A 21,851-nucleotide genomic window follows, 5' to 3' on the forward strand; every position below is an offset into this window, starting at 1 on the left:
CCAGCATCAGAGTCTTTTCCAATGTGTCAGCTCTTCCCATGAGGGCCAAAGTCCTGGAGTTTCAGCTTTAGCATCATTCCCTCCAAAGAAATCCCAGGGCTGACCTCCTTCAGAATGGACTGGTTGGATCTCCTTACAGTCCAAGGGACTCTCAAGAGTATTCTCCAACACCACAGTTCAAAAGCATCAATTCTTCGGTGCTCAGCCTTCCTCACAGTCCAACTCTCACATCCATACATGACCACAGGAGAAACCATAGCCTTGACTAGACGGACCTTTGTTGGCGAAGTAATGTCTCTGCTTTTCAATATGCTATCTAGGTTGGTCATAACTTTCCTTCCAAGGAGTAAGCGTCTTTTAATTTCATGGCTGCAGTCACCATCTGTAGTGATTTTGGAGCCCAAAAAAATAAAGTCCGATACTGTTTCCACTGTTTCCCCATCTATTTCCCATGAAGTGATGGGACCAGATGCCATGATCTTCGTTTTCTGAATGTTGAGCTTTAAGCCAACTTTTTCACTCTCTTCTTTCACTTTCATCAAGAGGCTTTTTAGTTCCTCTTCACTTTCTGCCATAAGGGTGGTGTCATCTGCATATCTGAGGTTATTGATATTTCTCCTGGCAATCTTGATTCCAGCTTGTGTTTCTTCTAGTCCAGTGTTTCTCATGATGTACTCTGCATATAAGTTAAATAAGCAGGGTGACAGTATACAGCCTTGACATACTCCTTTTCCTATTTGGAACCAGTCTGTTGTTCCATGTCCAGTTCTAACTGTTGCTTCCTGACCTGCATACAGGTTTCTCAAGAGGCAGATCAGGTGGTCTGGTATTCCCATCTCTTTCAGAATTTTCCACAGTTTATTGTGATCCACACAGTCAAAGGCTTTGGCATAGTCAATAAAGCAGAAATAGATGTTTTTCTGGAACTCTTTTGCTTTTTCGATGATCCAGCGGATGTTGGCAATTTGATCTCTGGTTCCTCTGCCTTTTCTAAAACCAGCTTGAACATCAGGAAGTTCACGGTTCACGTATTGCTGAAGCCTGGCTTGGAGAATTTTGAGCTAATTCACAAATTATTTTTCTTTAACTGAATTAGGCTGTCCCTAAATGGAGAGAATGTTAAGCCAGATGCTCATGAAGCTTTCTGTGACTCTAGAATCCTGTGTTTTGTGAGCTGGTTGACGTGAAGGTACTCTCATTTTTCTTCTGCTTCCCACGCATACCATGAACAACATCTTTTTGTCCAGCCCATATATGTAGGGATACATAATTAATACCATAGAAGTAATTTAATTGCAATCGTCAGCCCTTGTCTTAAATCTTCATAGTTTAGGCATTAAACCCTAATTATCTTCGTCCACATTTTTCTATTGTATGTAGAAGAAAATCCAAAGTTCTCATCATGGCCTATAAGACCTCATACAGTTTGGCTCATTGCCAACCCCTCTGACCTTATCTCTTAATTGGGCTGAAACACATCAAGCTTTTCTCACCTCAGAATTTCATTCAGGAGGTTCTCTCAGTCAGGATTGCTTTTCACTCTGATTTTCATGGCTGGTTCTTTTATGTCACTCAGGTCTCAACTCAGACATCTGCTTTTTAGAAAGCCATTTAACATTCTTAGCAATCATTACTTCTCCATACCAAAGTCGCTTGCTAGCCCATCCCCTGTTTACGGTCTTTCTATAGTATTCCTACTGTAAGGTCTCTTGTATGTGTATGTTTATCATCTATCTCCCTTACTCCAGTGTAAATTTCAGGAACTTTCCTGTTGTGTCACTAGTGTCTAGAACATTGCCAGACAGATTGTGGGCACTCAGCTGACTTTTTTGGGCTCCAAAATCACCACAGATGGTGACTGCAGCCATGAAATTAAAAGACACTTAACTCCTTGGAAGGAAAGTTATGACCAACCTAGACAGTATATTAAAAAGCAGAGATGTTACTTTGTCCACAAAGGTCTGTCTGGTCAAAGCTATGGTTTTTCCAGTAGTCATGTATGGATGTGAGAGTTGGACTATAAAGAAAGCTGAGTGCCAAAGAATTGATGCTTTTGAACTGTGGTGTTGGAGAAGACTCTTGAGAGTCCCTTGGACTGCAAGGAGATCCAACCAGTCCATCCTAAAGGAGATCAGTCCAGGGTGTTCATTGGAAGGACTGATGTTGAAGCTGAAACTCGAATACTTTGGCACCTGATGCGAAGAGCTGACTCAATGGAAAAGACCCTGATGCTGGGAAAGATTGAGGGTAGGAGGAGAAGGGGATGACAGAGGATGAGATGGTTGGATGGCATCAACAACTCAATGGACATGAGTTTGGGTGGACTCTGGGAGTTGTGATGGACAGGGAATGCTGCGGTTCATGGGGTCACAAAGAGTCGGACACGACTGAGCGACTGGACTGACTGACTGAGGGACTATTTGTTGATTGCATTAGTGAGTCATGATAAACAGAAGATAAAGGAAACCAATATTTACTGAGCACTTGTTACATACTTATCTAGGCAATAACCTGTTGAAGTAAGCATTAATTTCCATTTTACAGTTAAAAAAAAAAAACCTAAGATTTGGGAATTTTTCTCATCTGAGCTGATTGATCATCTTAGCTCCCATATATTTTGACGTGGGTACCAGATACTGTGCTCCAAACCTCAGATTCATTATCTCATTCTTATTAAAATTACTGTTACTAAAACTCGGTGATAAACGTGTCAGAGAGACAAGATGGCAGAGAAGTAGGGTGGAGACAGAGTACATCTCTCTCCATGGATACATCAGGAATACACCCTTAGACACAGAAGTGCATGCAGACCACCAGCTGAGAGTGGACAGAAGGACCTGACCCACGGAAAAGAGTATATAAAACCACAAAGAACTTAGTAGGATGAAGGAACTAGGGGAGAAAAGCAGGAGTGTTAGTAGGACTGGACCTGCCCTCAGTGGGTGGGGGCACTGAAGCAGGGGTCCTATCCCCACAAAGGGGCAGTTGTCTGAGTCAGAGGTGAAACATGTAAGGTTAAGAGTGAAACAGCTGATCTGTGGCAGCCTAAATCGAGTGAGGACTTCCCTAGTAGCTCAGATGGTAAAGCATCTGCTTGCAGTGCAGGAGACCCGGGTTCAGTCCCTGGTTGGGAAGATCCCCTGGAGAAGAAAAGAGCAACCCACTCAAGTATCCTTGCCTGTAAAATTCCATGGGCAGAGGAGCCTGGCGGGCTATAGTCCATGGAGTTGCAAAGAGTCGGACACGACTGAGCAACTAACACACACAGACACACACACACACACACACATGGAATGAGAATCAGACAGGCCTTGCCACAGCCATACATACCCCTGGCAGGGATGCAGGTCCCCTAGAAGGCACAGGAGATAGGAGCTGGAGCTTAGGGATTGTGGAGCAATCCCAGGGCGAGGGCTGCTGTTGACTGTGGAGAGACAGACCAAGGAGATTCGAAGGAGGAGATTGTGGTGGGAAATGCCTGTGGAGGAAAGTCAGGCAGCCATGGAATCAAGGTAGTACTGCTGAGTCATGCATAGGGGGTGGAGCCATCACCATAGCCTCTTTCTCTCCACCTACCAGCATCCGCAGCTGAAACAATAGAGAGGCTGGCCCATCAAATGCCTGACACACTGAACTACAGAGCAGGACCCCACCCAGGGTGCTGCTTTAAATGACTGATGTGCCAATCTACAGAGTAGGACCCCAGCCAGGGGGGTCACACTATGTGCCTGACACACCAAACACAGGCAAGGGAGCCCTCTAAGTGCCTGAACAGGCGGAGCTATGGAGAAAGACTTGCCAAAGAGGCCTCCTGATCGCCAGCTACCAGAGGCTTGAAAAAAGACTCTGGTAGGGCCCTAACTCCTACGGCTGAGGCAGTCCGTATCCCTGCACTTGGCGCCGTGCAAGGTCCCCACAACCCAAGCAACTGTGCCACCTTCACACTCAACCCTCACTGGGGCAGAGCTGCTACAGGCAAAAAAGGTCTGGCGTCTGTCATGCTGGGTTGCTTCAGTCATGTCCAGTTCTTTGCAACCCTGTGTACTGTGGCCTGCCAGGCTTCTCTGTCAGGGGGGTTCTCCAGGCAAGAATACTGGAGTGTATTGGCCAATACTGGTTGCCATACCCTTCTAGAGCACTATATTTTCTGCTGCCATAGCCACCAACTCCCCTGAGTACCTGGTGCTGCCAGAACCCCTGTGACCCAAGGAGCTGCACCACCTCCACATCTGGCCCTCACAGGGGCAGACCCGAGTCCTCCAGGGCAGCCTCAGGAGCAAACCCCAGTGGACTACCCACATGCAGAGGTGGAAATAAAACCACACTTGAAACCGAGGGGCAGTGTGGCTAAGGAAGAAGACCTAAAACCTTCCCACAAGCTGCAGATTCAATCCACACCATCATCTAGGCAGACTGTGTCTATGGAATATATAAAAGCACATCGTGAGCTCCCACAAAGGAAAACACACTAGTTCTGATAGTTGTGTGTGGAGGCAAGAACACACAGGAGTAGGACCAGATTAGAATCTGAGCTGTTCCCACAGCAGGTACAGAGACCACCAGCACAGTGTTGGAGGGCATCCTAGAGAGGTGAGGTGAACTGTGACTCCCAGCAAGGGAAAGGACCCTGACAGCAGTGACTCAAGCAAAAAATTTATTATTCTTATGTTTTGACTTGTTCTGTAGTTTCCTTTGAATTTTTTTTTTCTTTTCCTCCCTCCCCCCCTCATTGTAGTTGTCGATTTTATTGACACTATGAAATCTAATTAAGCTTTTGAATATTTTTTCTTTTTTTCTATCATAGTTTTTATTGTTCTTATAAACTTCTGCCTGTAAATTGGGCTTTTGCAATCCTGTAGAGTTTTGCTTTTTTGTTTTTCTTCTTTCTTTCTTTTATTAATTTTTTTAAACCTATTATTATTTTTTTATATTTATTCCTTTGTTTTTCCTACTGTTCTTTTCCCCTTGCACTTAATCTTTAATGTATATCTACCTATATATAACTGCATATCTATTCTTTCTTTTCTTTCTTTCCTCTCAAAATATTTGTTAGTTTTGTTTTCTTTGCTTTATTCCCTGCTTGGCACCTTGCCTTAGTTTTGTTTTATAGTTTGTGCTTTAGTTAGTTTTCATCTTGACTGGTAGATATAATTTTTGGTTTCCTTTGTTCGCTGGGTCAATCTATTGTACTTTATTTTTGTTGGACTGTTTTGATTTTGCTTACTGGTGTATATATATGTGTGTTCAGTTCAGTTCAGTTCAGTCGCTCAGTCGTGTCTGACTCTTTGCGACCCCATGAATCGCAGCATGCCAGGCCTCCCTGTCCATCACAAACTCCCAGAGTTCACTCAGACTCATGTCCATCGAGTCAGTGATGCCATCCAGCCATCTCATCCTCTGTCGTCCCCTTCTCCTCCTGCCCCCAATCCCTCCCAGCATCAGAGTCTTTTCCAACGTGTCAGCTCTTCCCATGAGGTGGCCAAAGTACTGGAGTTTCAGCTTTAGCATCATTCCCTCCAAAGAAATCCCAGGGCTGATCTCCTTCAGAATAGACTGGTTGGATGTCCTTGCAGTCCAAGGGACTCTCAAGAGTCTTCTCCAACACCACAGTTTGAAAGCATTAATTGTTTGGTGCTCAGCCTTCCTCACAGTCCAACTCTCACATCCATACATGACCACAGGAAAAACCATAGCCTTGACTAGACGGACCTTTGTTGGCGAAGTAATGTCTCTGCTTTTCAATATGCTATCTAGGTTGGTCATAACTTTCCTTCCAAGGAGTAAGCGTCTTTTAATTTCATGGCTGCAGTCACCATCTGCAGTGATTTTGGAGCCCCCAAAAATAAAGTCTGACACTGTTTCCACTGTTTCCCCATCTATTTCCCATGAAGTGATGGGACCGGATGCCATGATCTTCGTTTTCTGAATGTTGAGCTTTAAGCCAACTTTTTCACTCTCTTCTTTCACTTTCATCAAGAGGCTTTTGAGTTCCTCTTCACTTTCTGCCATAAGGGTGGTGTCATCTGCATATCTGAGGTTATTGATACTTCTCCCGGCAATCTTGATTCCAGCTTGTGTTTCTTCTAGTCCAGCGTTTCTCATGATGTATTCTGCATATAAGTTAAATAAGCAGGGTGACAATATACAGCCTTGACATACTCCTTTTCCTATTTGGAACCAGTCTGTTGTTCCATGTCCAGTTCTAACTGTTGCTTCCTGACCTGCATACAGGTTTCTCAAGAGGCAGGTCAGGTGGTCTGGTATTCCCATCTGTTTCAGAATTTTCCACAGTTTATTGTGATCCACACAGTCAAAGGCTTTGGCAGAGTCAGTAAAGCAGAAATAGATGTTTTTCTGGAACTCTCTTGCTTTTTCCATGATCCAGCGGATGTTGGCAATTTGATCTCTGGTTCCTCTGCCCTTTCTAAAACCAGCTTGAACATCAGGAAGTTCACGGTTCACGGATTGCTGAAGCCTGGCTTGGAGAATTTTGAGCATTACTTTACTAGCGTGTGAGATAAGTGCAATTGTGCGGTAGTGTGAGCATTCTTTGGCATTGTCTTTCTTTGGGATTGGAATGAAAACTGACCTTTTCCAGTTCTGTGGCCACTGCTGAGTTTTCCAAATTTGCTGGCATATTGAGTGCAGCACTTTCACAGCCTCATCTTTCAGGATTTGGAATAGCTCAACTGGAATTCCATCACCTCCACTAGCTTTGTTCGTAGTGATGCTTCCTAAGGCCCACTGGACTTCACATTCCAGGATGTCTGGCTCTAGGTGAGTGATCACACCATTGTGATTATCTTGGTCGTGAAGATCTTTTTTGTACAGTTCTTCTGTGTATTCTTGCCACCTCTTCTTAATATCTTCTGCTTCTGTTATGTCCATACCATTTCTGTCCTTTATCGAGCCCATCTTTGCATGAAATGTTCCTTTGGTATCTCTAATTTTGTTGAAGAGATCTCTAGTCTTTCCCATTCTGTTTTCCTCTATTTCTTTGCATTGGTTGCTGAGGAAGGCTTTCTTATCTCTTCTTGCTATTCTTTGGAACTCTGCATTCAGATGCTTATATTTTTCCTTTTCTCCTTTGCTTTTCGCTTTTCTTCTTTTCACAGCTATTTGTAAGGCCTCCCCAGACAGCCATTTTGCTTTTCTGCATTTCTTTTCCATGGGGATGGTCTTGATCCCTGTCTCCTGTACAATGTCATGAACCTCATTCCATAGTTCATCAGGCACTCTATCTATCAGATCTAGGCCCTTAAATCTATTTCTCACTTCCACTGTATAATCATAAGGGATTTGATTTAGGTCATACCTGAATGGTCTAGTGATTTTCCCTACTTTCTTCAATTTAAGTCTGAATTTGGTAATAAGGAGTTAATGATCTGAGCCACAGACAGCTCCTGGTCTTGTTTTTGTTGACTGTATAGAACTTCTCCATCTTTGGCTGCAAAGAACATAATCAGTCTGATTTCGGTGTTGACCATCTGGTGATGTCCATGTGTAGAGTCTTCTCTTGTGTTGTTGGAAGAGGGTGTTTGTTATGACCAGTGCATTTTCTTGGCAAAACTCTATTAGTCTTTGCCCTGCTTCATTCTGTATTCCAAGGCCAAATTTGCTTGTTACTGTAGGTTTTTCTTGACTTCCTACTTTTGCATTCCAGTCCCCTATAATGAAAAGGACATCTTTTTTGGGTGTTAGTTCTAAAAGGTCTTGTAGGTCTTCATAGAACCGTTCAACTTTAGCTTCTTCAGCATTACTGGTTGGGGCATAGACTTGGATTACTGTGATATTGAATGGTTTGCCTTGGAAATGAACAGAGATCATTCTGTCGTTTTTGAGATTGCATCCAAGTACTGCATTTCGGACTCTTTTGTTGACCATGATGGCTACTCCATTTCTTCTGAGGGATTCCTGCCCCCAGTATAATGGTCATCTGAGTTAAATTCACCCATTCCAGTCCATTTGAGTTCACTGATTCCTAGAATGTCGACGTTCACTCTTGCCATCTCCTGTTTGACCACTTCCAATTTGCCTTGATTCATGGACCTGACATTCCAGGTTCCTATGCAATAATGATTTTTACAGCATTGGACCTTGCTTCTATCACCAGTCACATCCACAACTGGGTATTGTTTTTGCTTTGGCTCCATCCCTTCATTCTTTCTGGAGTTATTTCTCCATTGATCTCCAGTAGCATATTGGGGCCCTACTGACCTGGGGAGTTCCTCTTTCAGTATCCTATCATTTTGCCTTTTCATACTGTTCATGGGGTTCTCAAGGCAAGAATACTGAAGTGGTTTGCCATTCCCTTCTCCAGTGGACCACATTCTGTCAGACCTCTCCACCATGACCCACCCGTCTTTGGTGGCCCCATGGGCATGGATTAGTTTCATTCAGTTAGACTAGGCTGTGGTCCTAGTGTGATTAGATTGACTAGTTTTCTGTGAGTATGGTTTCAGTGTGTCTGCCCTCTGATGCTCTCTTGCAACACCTACTGTCTTACTTGGGTTTCTCTTACCTTGGACATGGGGTATCTCTTCACGGCTGCTCCAGCAAAGTGCAGCCGCTGCTTCTTACCTTGGACGAGGGGTATCTGCTCATTGCCGCCCCTTCTGACCTTGAACGTGGAATAGCTCCTCTAGGCCCTCCTGCGCCTGTGCAGCCACTGCTCCTTGGACGCGGGGTTGCTCGTCTCGGCCACCGCCCCTGGCCTCGGGCGTGGGGTAGCTCCTCTTGGCTGCTCCTGCGCTGTCACAGTCTGGCACTCTCGGCCGCCACCTCTGACCTTGGACACGGGGTACCTCCTCTCGGCTGCTGCCCCTGACCTCGGACATGGGGTAGCTCCTCCTGGCTGGCGTATCCTCTCCCTTTTCCTCTTAAATCCCTTGAAACTCAGATAGGTGTCATCCCTCCTGAAAAAGAGTAGCCAAAGGCAGATCTCTGCGCCAACTCTTAACAGGTTTCCAATGCTTCACTTTCAGGCTTATGAACTAGGGCTCTATGAGATACCAGACTGAGGCAAGAATGAATATTCCTAGGATAAGATAAGTGCACAGCAGGCCAGAGCAGGAAAGTGTGTCCCAGAAGCCTTTTCTGTTGGAAGAGAACTCTGTCATTGCTGACTCATAAACACACCTCCAAAGTGCCTTCTGTCCTTTTGTTCTTGTTTCCTTTGCATGTTGTTCATCAGTATTGCTGTATTCTGTGTCTCCCAAAGTCTGTCTCAAACATTCTTCCATGATATGTATTTGGTTCCTTTCCCTTGAAACCAGGTGTACTTTTATCTGTCCCTCATTGTATATACATTTTTACCATTTTGGATAGTGAAATATCAATAGCTGAGGAAATAATGATAGTCTTCCTTTCATCATAAAAAAAAAATTGTTCACTGTTGATAGCAAGAGTTAGAATTGTGTCCTTCAAAAGCACTTAACAGAAGACTTACTCTCGAAAATTTCCATCTTTGTTTGATTATAGACAAATTTCCTTTTGCATATACAACTGAGCTAAGAAAAGAGTAATTATTTAACTTTATATTGTAAACACTTAACTATAACTATTAAAAGGTTCTGTTTAAAGAGAAGGGGCTACACAGAAATTAACATAAAGTGGCTTAGAGTTGAATATAAAACCTGAAACCATAAAAATGCTTAGAAGAAAACATAGGTGGTAAACTTGATATCTGTCTTGGCAATGATTTTTTTTTTTTAATTTGACAACAAAAGCAAAAAAAATAAGTGGGACAGCATCAAACTAAAAGCTTCTGCATGCCAAAGAAAAACATCAACCAAATGACAAACTATTGAATGGGAGAAAATATCTGCAAATCATGTTTGATAAGTGGTTCATATCCAAAATATATAAGGAACTCATACAACTCAAGAGCAAAAAGAAAAAAAAAGAATCCAATTTAAAAATGGACATTAGATCTGAATAGACATTTTTCCAAAGATGTTTGGATGGTCAGCAGGTACATGTAAAAAATGCTTAAATCACTAATCAGGGGAATGCAAAGCAAAACCACAAGGAGCTATCACCTCACACCTGTTAGGATGGCTATTTTCAGAAAAATAAGAAATGTGTGGGTATGGAGAAAAGGAATCCTTTTTGCACTGTTGGTGGAAATGTAAATTGGTGCTGTCACTATGAAAAACTCTGTGGAAGTTCCTCAAAAAATTAAAAACTCGAGCCACCACAAGATCCAACAGGTCTACTCCTGGCTACATACCCAAAGAAAATGGAAACACTAACTCAAAAAGATACACCTACCAGTTCATTGCAGCACTATTTATAATAGCCAAGATGTGAATACAACCTAAGTGTCCAACAGTGGATGAATGGGTAAAGAAAATGTGGTATACTCACATATATATGGAGAAGGCAATGGCACCCCACTCCAGTACTCTTGCCTGGAAAATCCCATGGACGGAGGAGCCTGGTGGGCTGCAGTCCATGGGGTCGCAAAGAGTCAGACACGACTGAGCGACTTCACTTTCACTTTTCACTTTCATGCATTGGAGAAGGAAATGGCAACCCACTCCAGTGTTCTTGCCTGGAGAATCCCAGGGACGGGGGAGCCTGGTGGGCTGCGGTCTCAGGGGTCTCACAGAGTCAGACACGACTGAAGCGACTTAGCAGCAGCAGCACATATATATACACACGGGAACATTATACAGCCACAGAAAAACAAATGAGGTCTTGCTATTTGCAACAACGTGGATGGACTTGGATGGATGCTAAGTGAAGTAAGACTCACAAAAATATTGGGTTGGGCAAAAAGTTTGTATGGAAAAATCTGAACAAACCTTTGGCCAACCCAATATCATATGATCTCATTTATATTTGGAAACAAAAAACAAAACAAAAAAACCTCAAGCTCATAAATACAGAGAATAGATTGGTGGTCACCAGAGGCAGGGGCTAGGGGATATAAGCAAAGGGGTAAAGAAAGGGAAGCCAAAATGTTCTAAGTCCCAGTTGTGACTAAGTTGTGAGGATGTAGGTATAGCATGGTGATTATAGTAAGTAATACTGTATTGTTTATTTGAAAGTTGCTAGATCTCAAAATTCTCATCATGAGAAAAAAATTACAGCTATATATGGTGATAGATGTTGACTATACTTATTGTGGTGATCATTTCACAGTGTGTATAAATACAGAATCATTTTGTTACACACCCAAAACTAATACAATATCAAAGGTCAGTTATACCTGAATTTTTTTAAATAAAGGAAGTTTCATGTTCAAGACTGGCTTCCCTGGTGGCTCAGTGGTAAAGGATCCACCTGTAATGCAGGAGACACAGGAGATGCGTGTTCGATTCCTGGGTCAGGAAGGCCCCTTAGAAGAGGGGATGACAACCCTAATGCCTATTCCAGTATTCTTGCTGAGAAAATCCCATGGGCAGGGGAGCCTGGCAGGCTACAGTACCTAGGGTTGCAGAGAGGTTGACACAACTGACAAGACTGAGCAGCAGCAGCAGCAGCGTGTGCAAGACATGGCTGCCAGCCAGCTAGCGGGTTGAACCATGCTGCTGCCACCATGTAAATAGTCTGTAACATGCCTCTGTCACACATCCTTCCTCTTGAATGCTTCTTCATAGGTAGCTTCCTCTTGGTCTCTGGATTCTCTCATTTTGCCTTCCTGTGTTAGCTGCAAAATTTCCTATGTTCTGAGCAAGGTTCCAAACTTAACGGGAACTTTTGGTAGATTGTCCTTTGATATGATTGGAGTTGGCCCAAAAGTTTGTATGGAAAAAAAACGAAATGGGTAAAGGGGAGTCGAAAGGTACTGAGTTCTAGTTATAAATAAGTTGTGGGGATGTAATGTACAACATGGTGACTGTAGTTAGTAATACTGTATTGCATATTTGAATATGGCATCTGGACTCGCACATTGACTTCTTGACATAGTCCAGGGATAATGGAACATAGCTCAGTCATGTTTTGATTGACTCAGTTACATGCATAATAGCTTTGTTACCTCATTATTATAATAACATTTCCTGTACATACTGGGGAAAAAACATAAAGGAGAAAATTAAAATCATTGATTAACCCCTCACCCAGAGAGAACTGCTGCTAATATTTTGGTTTATTTTTTCCTAAGACTTCTGTTTTAACCATTCTTTCAGTGAATATGATAGGTTCTTATTCATGAATTCTACCTGAACAGTGACTTACTGGTGGATGCTAAGTCACTTCAGTCATGTCTGACTCTTTGCCACCCCATGCACGTAGTCTACTGGGATTACTAATTGTTGTTTATTCTTCATGCTGCTTGCCTCCGTGTGGGAAGATGTGGAATGTCATCTCCCTTTGACTGACATGTGCAGTCTCTGACCATCTTTATACCTTCATTTTGTAAACAACGTATCATTTGCTGGAGGTACTAATGTATATAGAACATTTAAAGCAAAATATATTTTTCCCCCAAGAGGGAATAAATGTAATTGCTATGAAGTTCATACACACACACACACACACACACACACACACACAAACACATATGGACATGAGTTTGAGCAGACTCTGGGAGGTAGTGAAGGACAGGGAAGCCTGGCGTGCTGTAATCCATAGGGTTGCAAAGAGTTGGACACAACTAAGCAATTGAACAACATATATGAAAGAAGCAATTGGTTTTCTCAAGGAAACAGAAAATAGTCTGCTGAATAGAAAATTGAGTCTACACAGCTTTCTGTCCAGTTGCTTTCTTCCCTTTTTCTGGGTAGGAATCCAAGCCAGACCGTCTCCTCGTGCTGAAGGTCCTGTGGAATGATTTCCTGGTGTGCTACTCCTCTCGCCCTCTGCTCTGCTGGTCTGTGTGGTGGGCCCTCTCCACCTGCGGCTATTTTCAAGTCGTAAACTACGCACAGGGCCTGTGGGAGCAGGTGATGCCTTCCCGCCATGCTGCTATCTATAACGGCGGTGTGGAGGCCGTTTCAACCTTACTGGGTAAGCAGTACTGGGCGGTAGGGCAGGTTGGGTGGGGAGAGTCCTCTGGTAGTTTAGTTGACCATGATCAGAGTTTTTCTCCCCTCTCAAATTTGAAGTAACCTCAAAAAACGGTTTGTTTTCTTTGAGCTCTAATTTTATCATTTAGGATGACAGTTCAAAAGTGTATGTTCAGGGAGGACTATGACTAACAAACCTGAATTCTTTTTTTTAATATAAATTTATTTTAATTGGAGGCTAATTACTTTATAATATTGTATTGATTTTGCCATACATTGACATGAATCCGCCACGGGTGTACACGTGTTCCCCATCCTGAACCCCCCCTCCCACCTCCCTCCCCATACCATCCCCCTGGGTCATCCCAGTGCACCAGCCCCGAGCATCCTGTATCATGCTTGAATTCTTTATAACCTTTGGGAAACCTAACATAAGGATCCTGTAAATTGTTTTCTTACCCAAGTTTCCTTTATGTCTGATTTACTGCGTGCTTTGGCCATGTGTGAATCTTCGAGCAGCACTGTTCAGTACTTTCTAACGACAGTAGCTAGTATATGTTGTGTTGCAGGTGCTGTTCTAAAGACTTTATGTATATTAACACCATCCTCACAGAATTCCTTTGTTGCAGTTATTACCCCCATTTTCCAATTAAGGAAGCTGTTGAAAGACATGTTAATCACTTGCCCAAGGTCATATAGATGGTCAGTGGTAAAGTCAAGGTTTGAACTCAGAGCCTGTCTTTGGCCATTAGCATCTATCGTTCCTTTCTAATCTGTTGATCCACCTCATAGGTCTTAGAAGATCATAAAGGACTTCTGTGAACACTTTTATCTGGACCAGCACTTAGAAAGCACTCCATACCATTTAGCTCTCATTATCCTCATCATCGTCATTTGACCACGTGATAAACTGCCCCTCAGATGGGAGGAGAGATGAACCATCCTGCCATGTTGCCAAGCTACAGCCAGGATGGTTCTTTTTGACTCTTGCCTCTGCATCTACTTCAGTAGCTTTCCCTTAGTAGCACCCCTGGTTCTATGTCCTCCTTTTCCATCTCATTACCCACTGCCCTAATTCAGTCTCTCATCATCTCTCCATGGCCTCATACTATTTATTCCATCAGGTCCAAAAATCTCTGCCTAACTTTAAAGGGCCTCCATAATCTTGAACTACCTTGGTTATAAATTTAAAGAGCTTAAATGTCATAATCTAAGGTGAATTTTTCATTTAGTGAAATAGTACTTGTTTAGCAAAATGAGTCGGAGAAGACAATGGCACCCCACTCCAGTACTCTTGCCTGGAAAATCCTATGGACAGAGGAGCCTGGTGGGCTGCAGTCCATGGGGTTGCTAGGAGTCAGACACGACTGAGCGACTTCACTTTCACTTTTTACTTTCATGCATTGGAGAAGGAAATGGCAGCCCACTCCAGTGTTCTTGCCTGGAGAATCCCAGGGATGGGGGAGCCTGGTGGGCTGCCGTCTATGGGGTCGCACAGAGTCGGACACGACTGAAGTGACTTAGCAGCAGCAGCAGCAGCAGCAAAATGAGTAATTACTTTTCTGTTTTTGTTTTGTAGGTGCTGTTGCAGTGTTTGCAGTCGGTTACATAAAAATATCCTGGTCCACTTGGGGAGAATTGACATTGTCTCTCTTTTCTCTCCTGATTGCTGCTGCAGTGTATATCATGGACACTGTGGGTAACATTTGGGTGTGCTACGCATCCTACGTTGTCTTCAGAATCATCTACATGTTACTCATCACAATAGCAACGTATGTATTACAATTCAAAGAAGCATTAGGAAGAGCTGTAACAGGATTAACTTTTTTGGTTTCTTTACAAATTAAATTTTCTGGTTCAAGGGCAAATGGGAGGAAGCATTATACCATAAGTGCATTATCAGTTTTTCTTTTGAGGAAGCATTTAGGCAAGTTTCATTTATTTCCTTGTTCATGTTTCTGCTGTTTTCAGACATTTGCATGAGGTTTACATCATTTAGCAAAAGAATATTCCTCACTTGGTTGGGAAGGGAATTGACAGTAGAAAAGTATGGGCTACTCTTCACATTTGAAATAAAAAATGTAACTACCTTGACGTAATCCTTATCTATGCATTCTTTTTATTTTTTAAGTTTTCAGATTGCTGCAAACCTCAGCATGGAGCGCTATGCCTTAGTGTTTGGTGTAAATACCTTCATTGCCCTAGCACTGCAGACTCTGCTCACTCTAATTGTGGTAGATGCCAGTGGCCTTGGCTTGGAAATTACCACTCAGGTAAGGTCTGTTTCAGTACTGAAGATGTTATGGGTTGATCAGGGTAACAGAAGTGGAGCATGCTTCAGGGAAACAAATTCAAACAATATAGACAGATAGAAAATTGAAAGTAAAAGTGTTCTTTCCTTCCTTCAGTTATCCCCCACCCTTAGTTCCTTTCTATCAGGAGGATGCTGAGACCATCATCTCTTTGATGAGGCCCAAGAACGTTTCTGAGTGTGCAGCTGAGAGGTAGTGTTGGTTCCATCTGGACCCAGACCTTCTGCTTCTTCACCCATTATTTCCCTCCATTTTTAATTCTGTGCCTGGAATACTGTATCCCATGTTTGAGATGCCTGCTTCACTTGAGAGCTCTCTGAGTCTCCTCCCTTCTTTAAACACCCCCCACCCAGATACCAAGGTAATGACTTGCTGTTGATGACTAGCATTACATATGACCTATTGAGAAAACACCTGCACAAACACCCAGAGACAGTGTGATACGTTTATTCACTCTGGAATTGTATGGTTGTATATGGCTTCATTCATTGTGAGTTGTAAATAGGGCTTGGGATGTACTTTAGCAAAATGGGCGATTGAATAAAAAGTGCCTACCCCAACTCATCTCAGCTCAAAAGATTCTATCTCCATTGTTCTTCCCACTTACGTATTAGTTTTCGTAGAATACAAAGACATGACATGTTAGCAGTAATTAACATTTTTACCGAGGAGATCTAAAAGAAAAACAATAGATAATGTGTGCTGAGTGCCGTCTGTGTGCCAGGTACTTTATATAGAATTTTGCATGGTTGCTATCATGATTAGACATCAAGAAAATGAATCTGAGAGAGGTGTTGTTTAAGGTCACGGTCAATAATAGTATGGCAGAACCAGGATCCAAAGCAACATCTGACTCAAAAGCCTAGGCATCTCCCTCTGCATCATGCTGGCTCAGAAAAGGATGGGGGAAAGGTGGACAGAGCAGAGGAATGGGAGCTTATTACTGTCTTTTAAGTAATTATTACTTATGTGTTTCCCAGTTACTGCCTGCAATAAAAACGTTGGGAAGACCTCTCAAGGGTTAAGTGCTTTCATTTGGGATGGAGGGTAGGAGAATAAGTGCTTGTCATCCGGCTATAGAAGTGGTGGGTTTAAATGTATGGAATAATAATTTTGTGGGCTGTGGTCAAACTCATGACTGCCATGATTAATTAACCGATTTCCTATAGGAAAATGTGTCCAAATTTAAAAGACTTGGCTCAGAGGGTTAGGCTTCCCAGGTGGTGCTAGTGGTAAAGAACCTGCCTCCCAGTGCAGGAGACTTAAGTGAGTTCGATCCCTGGGTCAGATCCCCTGGAGAAGGAATCTGGAACCCACTCCAGTGTTCTTGCCCGGAGAACCCCATGAACAGAGGAGCCTGGTGGGCTACAGTCCATGGGGTTGCGAAGGGTCGGACACGACTGAAGCGACTTAGCATGCACGCAGAGAGGGTTAGAGCGGCACGCTTACTGGATCCATGAACCAGCTTATCAGTATTTAGTAAGTTATTTTAATAAGAAAATGATGATATTGATAAGTCATATAATCACATTAAAAAATGGCTTAGAGAAGATTCTTATAAAAAGTTATCTTACAATGGAATATAGTTGACCTTCTGCTGCCCTCTTCTGGGAAAGAGTGGGAATTCTTGATCTTCAGAACTTGGCCTCGTATCAGCTTGAGTTAGTCGGTTTGAGGGTAGAGACCAGGATTCAGTTATAACAGCAACAAAAATGAAAACCAATAATATTAACAGTATTAGCATTGTGTTAATAAACATTTACATACAGAATCCTATTCCTTCCCAACAACTGTAATCAGGATATATTATGAATTACAAAATGGGTTGTAAATGAAGTGGAGGCTCAGACACTGAGTCTCTCCATCCAGGCCACACAGCTGGTAAGTGGGTAGTCAGGATTGGCAGTCAGGCTGCAGTGTTACCATGCTGTCCTGCCTCTCTGTATCCTCAGTGCCTGACACATTGTGTAAGCACAGTGTTTTTTGAAATTGTATTGAGAAACTGAACATATCTTTAATTATAGAGTCTGTTCACATATATGTAATAAAAGAGCTGACCTTCCAGTGGATAATTCTGTAAATTACTTCTTCCCCCCTCTTTAGTTCTTCATCTACGCTGGTTACTTTGCACTCATCGCTGTGGTTTTCCTGGCTAATGGTACAGTCAGTATTATGAAGAAATATAGAAAGCAAGAAGATCCAGAATCAAGTTCTCAAGTGACCCCCTCATAACATACTGCAAATGAGCTTCATATTGCAAGAATTCTGCACAACGGCTGTAACCGGCTGTATTTAATTTTTTAAAGTGTAGACACATATTTATGAGTATGCATTTCATGGCTTCAGAGCAGCCGGTTGACTATACCTTGTCTTCCCAGAGTAACAATACAGTTGAGAAATGAAGTGTACTTCCTGGAATACTTATGAGAGCCAATTTAAGAATCTGTTTTTCCTGCTTCAAAAGTGAACTTGCTTTTGAAAACCAAGAATCAAGAGCAATCAGGCAGCACATGGTAACGTACACATGCTCACAAGTGAGTTTGGTGTTTCATAGGTCAAGTATTCTACTTCTGTGTCTGATTAGCCAGATGCTTGGCCTGTTGGGACCAGGGCTTCACGGGCCACAGGACGTTATAGTCAGAATTGAAATAGTGTTCTAACAGCATCTGCCTCTGTTCAACTTAGTTCTCATGTCTGTGTTACTCATGTGCATTTGTTTCTACAGATGACAACATTTGCCCTGGTTTGGTGTTCTATAAAGAATATGTGTTAATTCTGAGTTATCTTTAAAAATTCATTGTGTAAATACTCTCAGTGCCCATCTTGACTGTTGTGTATTTGTGTTGATTTTTCTTAGAAGTATATTTTTACATTATTCATATGCTTCCCAGAGAAGCTAATTTAGTTAAAAAATAAGGCAAGTTTTGAGGCCTACTAATAATAGAAGTGACCTAATGGAAAACTTAAGGTAGGTTTACTTGTCTTTTATTCTTCGGTATGAAGGACTATTAAATCTATGATGAAAAGTTACTAAGTGGGCTAAAGGCATAACTAGTCCATTTTGTATCTGCAGATCTCCAAAATAAAATGGGAAAGTCTTCTTAAAATAACTTCATCTCCATTTATGATATTTATACTATCTGTCCTTCTTATCCAAGATAAAGGTGTCATTAATTGTTGGATTATTCCAAGGTCTTTTTCACAAACTGAGCCTCTTTATTTTGGTGGGACAGGACGTAGGATGGACTCGGTTCCTGCATTTTGTATATTAAATTTGCCTTTGTTTATAAAGGTGGATCTTCTTAAATAATCTGCTTAAAATAAGAATTGCTATTGATTCCAAGTTACTTGAAAAATGTTATTCTGTGTACATTTAATTGGGAAATTAGTCTACCAAGTGACTGCTAGCATATGTGAGACATGATAGCTATTTTAAAGCCAATTTTGTTGCCTTATCTTAAAAAAAAAAAGAAAACTAGGTCAACTTTTTTAGAATGACATAGGTAAATACTGAACAGTAATGTCAAGATTCCAAAACTGACTTATTCATTTATGTAAGCAAGAATTCTAGAAGCAAATGAATGAGGATAAGAATAAGTCATTTTCCAGTCACCTTCCTTTCTGAGTAAAAGAAAGGAGAAGAGCACTAGCTAAGGAAGGAAAAAGGAAGTGATATCATAAACATCAGCCTCTAATTTTGTATTTTGTCTTTGTTTTATTTTGCTACATAGGGAATGTGTACTCAGAAACAAGTAGAAAAATGATGTTTGAGGAATTTAATTTTTTTAATAAAATAGACTGTGGCACAATCAAACTATTAGTGTAACTAAAGCAGTATTTCCCTGGAATTTAAGTCACAGTTTGTTGTATACAATCAGAGCCTTTACTTAAGACAATAATAAGTTCCTATCTTGGTGTGTGTGGTACTATTTGTAGAATGCTGAACCCAGTTTGCAAGTTGTACTGTATGCGGTTTTGGAAAGAAGTGCAAATGATTTGTTGTACTTTTTATTCAATACTGTATAGATTATACAATTATTTTTTATTAAATAAATATTTTGCAGTATATTTTTCCTTGTTTAAAATATTTATGTCTTTGTTGCTACATGCAGGCTTTCTCTAGTTGTGGAGAGCACGGGCCCTAGAGCCTGCAGGCCTCAGCAGTTGTGGCTTGCCGTCTCTCAGGCATGGGCTTAGTGGCTGTGATGTGCGGCTTAGCTGTCCCTCAGCATGTGGGGTCTTCCTGGACCAGGGGCTGGATCCATGGCCCCTGCATTGGCAGGTGGAGTCTTAACCACTGGACCACCAGGGAAGCGCTGGTCTTTACCTTTGACTCTTCCCTCTCATTTCTGTTGTTTTCCCAATTTTTTTTCTAGCACTGCATTGTTCTATTTATTTTTCTTGGTCTTCATGTTGGTACCTCTTATATTTTTAAAAGCATTCTCCCATTTAGAAACTAAAAAGGCCAACGGTCCCTTCAGTGTTAACTGAATTTTTCAGATAAATGAAATGAAATTGAATCAAAGGTAGAGGGTGCCATCATGTTTTGAAAAAATCATAGCCTTTTGGTTATAGCCCCAAATGTTCTGGTACCCACGGAAGCATCTTCTTGCCATCTTCTTGAGAATTGCTTTGTTCATTTTACCCGACAAACCAAACCAGTCTTTTCTAATAGTATTTGAATGTGTACTTTCTTATTAGTTCCCATTGCAAAACCTTCATTAAGGCATTTTTATTGATTATCACCAAAGACTTGGAAATTTTTCATGCAAAAAACTTTTTAAAGTTTTCTGTCCTTATAGCATATCTTATGTATCTGAGCAGGAACCATGCCTTATTTTTGTCTTTTGTTGCAAAACACATCTTGTGTTTGTGCCCCATGAACACTGAATTATACAAATGATATGTGATGGACTCAACGTAACCACCTGCCAGTACCAAAGCTAAATAAATGCTATTTTTAAAAAAGTACATCAAAGTAAAGCATTAAGATTAAAATGCCTGTCAGTGATATCTAGTCCACTGGATGCTTTATTCAAGGCATTGTGCTCAAATGATAGAAATTGGATACCTATTTGTCTGACTTCTTATGGAATCCTAGGGCTTCCCAGATGGCACAGTGGTAACAAACCCACCTGCGAATATAGGAGATGGAAGAGACAGAGGAAGATCTTCCCTGGGTTGGGAAGGTCCCCTGGCCCTGGAGAAAGAAATGGCAACTCGCTGCAGTATTCTTGTCTGGAAAATTCCATGGACAGAGGAGCCTGGCAGGCTGCAGTTCATGGGGTCAACAAACAGTCAGACATGCAGGACTGAGCAACTGAGCAGGCATGCACGTGTAATTAGTACTTTACATTTATATAACACGTTTTAGTTTGGAAAGGGATTTGTGAACATCATCTCTTTTGATTCTGGAAAAAGCATCCTGTGGTAGTACTAATTCTTCTACTTTTTTCATTAAGTAATGCTGATAGAAGGGGCTTCAGAATGCTGAGTTTGCCATTCAAAGCTCTGATTCATTAGGGAAGTTACTCTGGAGCTTCAGTTTATTTTTTTTTTTAATATTTCTTTTTACTCACTTGGCTGTGTCTGGTCTTTGCTCTGGCATGCAGGAACTTGAATTGCATCATATGGGATCAGTATGCCAATTCTTAGTTGTGGCATGTGAGATCTAGTTCCCTGATCAGGTGTTGAACCTGGGCCCCCTTCATTGAGAGCGTGGAGCCTTAGCCACTGGACCACCAGGGAAGTCCTGAGCTTCAGTTTCCTTATCAGTAAGTGGGGATGATACTTACCTCATGAGACTGTCGTGAAGAAATGAAAGAACATATGTGAAAGCACCTGTCACGTGAGAAATCAGTTCCTTCCCCCTCATTCTCTATTAACAATTAGTTTTAGCTGTCAGTCTCAAATGAGCCGACCATTGGAAAAGACTCTGATGCTGGGAAAGATTGAGGGCAGGAGAAGGGAGTAACAGAGGATGAAGTGGTTGGAGGCATCACCGACTCAATCGACATTAGTTTGAGCGAGCTCCAGGAGATGGTAGACAGGGAAGTCTGATGTGCTGCAGTCCATGGGGACACAAAGTGTCAGACACGACCTAGTGGCTGAACAACAATCAATCTCAAAATTGTACTCTCAAATGAAAGTTCTTTTGGAATGTTTCAAAATAAAAATGATAGGAGGCTTTTAAACACTCTCATTTTTTGGTCAAGTTTTATTTAATTACTTTGACATTGCCCTTCTTTGGGACTGGAAAACTCATCTTTTCCAGACCTGGAGCCACTACTGACTTTTCCGTATTTGCTGGCATATTTAGTGTAGCACTTTAACAGATCATCTTTTAGGATTTGAAATAGCTCAGCTGGAATTCCATATCATTGGAATCAGTTTTCATTCCAATCCCAAAGAAAGGCAATGCCAAAGAATGTTTAAACTACCACACAATTGCACTCATTTCGCATGCTAGCAAAGTAATGCTCAAAATTCTCCAAGCCAGGCTTCAACAGTACATCAACTGAGAACTTCCAGATGTTCAAGCTGGAATTAGAAAAGGCAGAGGAACCAGAGATTAAATTGCCAA

The 21,851-nt window shown here is 41.8% G+C and overlaps 1 protein-coding gene across 2 annotated transcripts in view; it reads left to right on the forward strand.

The window, feature by feature from the left end:
- Nucleotides 1-19,336, forward strand: part of SLC19A2 (solute carrier family 19 member 2) — a 31,105-nt gene extending 11,769 nt beyond the window's left edge. For both annotated transcript variants that reach the window (XM_006056372.3, XM_044943048.1), the window contains exons 3-6: nucleotides 12,735-12,957; nucleotides 14,536-14,728; nucleotides 15,088-15,229; nucleotides 17,372-19,336. In XM_006056372.3, coding sequence (XP_006056434.1) covers nucleotides 12,735-12,957; nucleotides 14,536-14,728; nucleotides 15,088-15,229; nucleotides 17,372-17,500 — 687 coding nt within the window. In that variant the 3' untranslated portion in view covers nucleotides 17,501-19,336. The remainder of the gene's footprint in view (nucleotides 1-12,734; nucleotides 12,958-14,535; nucleotides 14,729-15,087; nucleotides 15,230-17,371) is intronic.
- Nucleotides 19,337-21,851: the final 2,515 nt, after the last annotated feature.

This window comes from Bubalus bubalis, chromosome 5 (genome assembly GCF_019923935.1).
Source record: "Bubalus bubalis isolate 160015118507 breed Murrah chromosome 5, NDDB_SH_1, whole genome shotgun sequence".
Taxonomy (NCBI): Eukaryota; Metazoa; Chordata; class Mammalia; order Artiodactyla; family Bovidae; genus Bubalus; species Bubalus bubalis.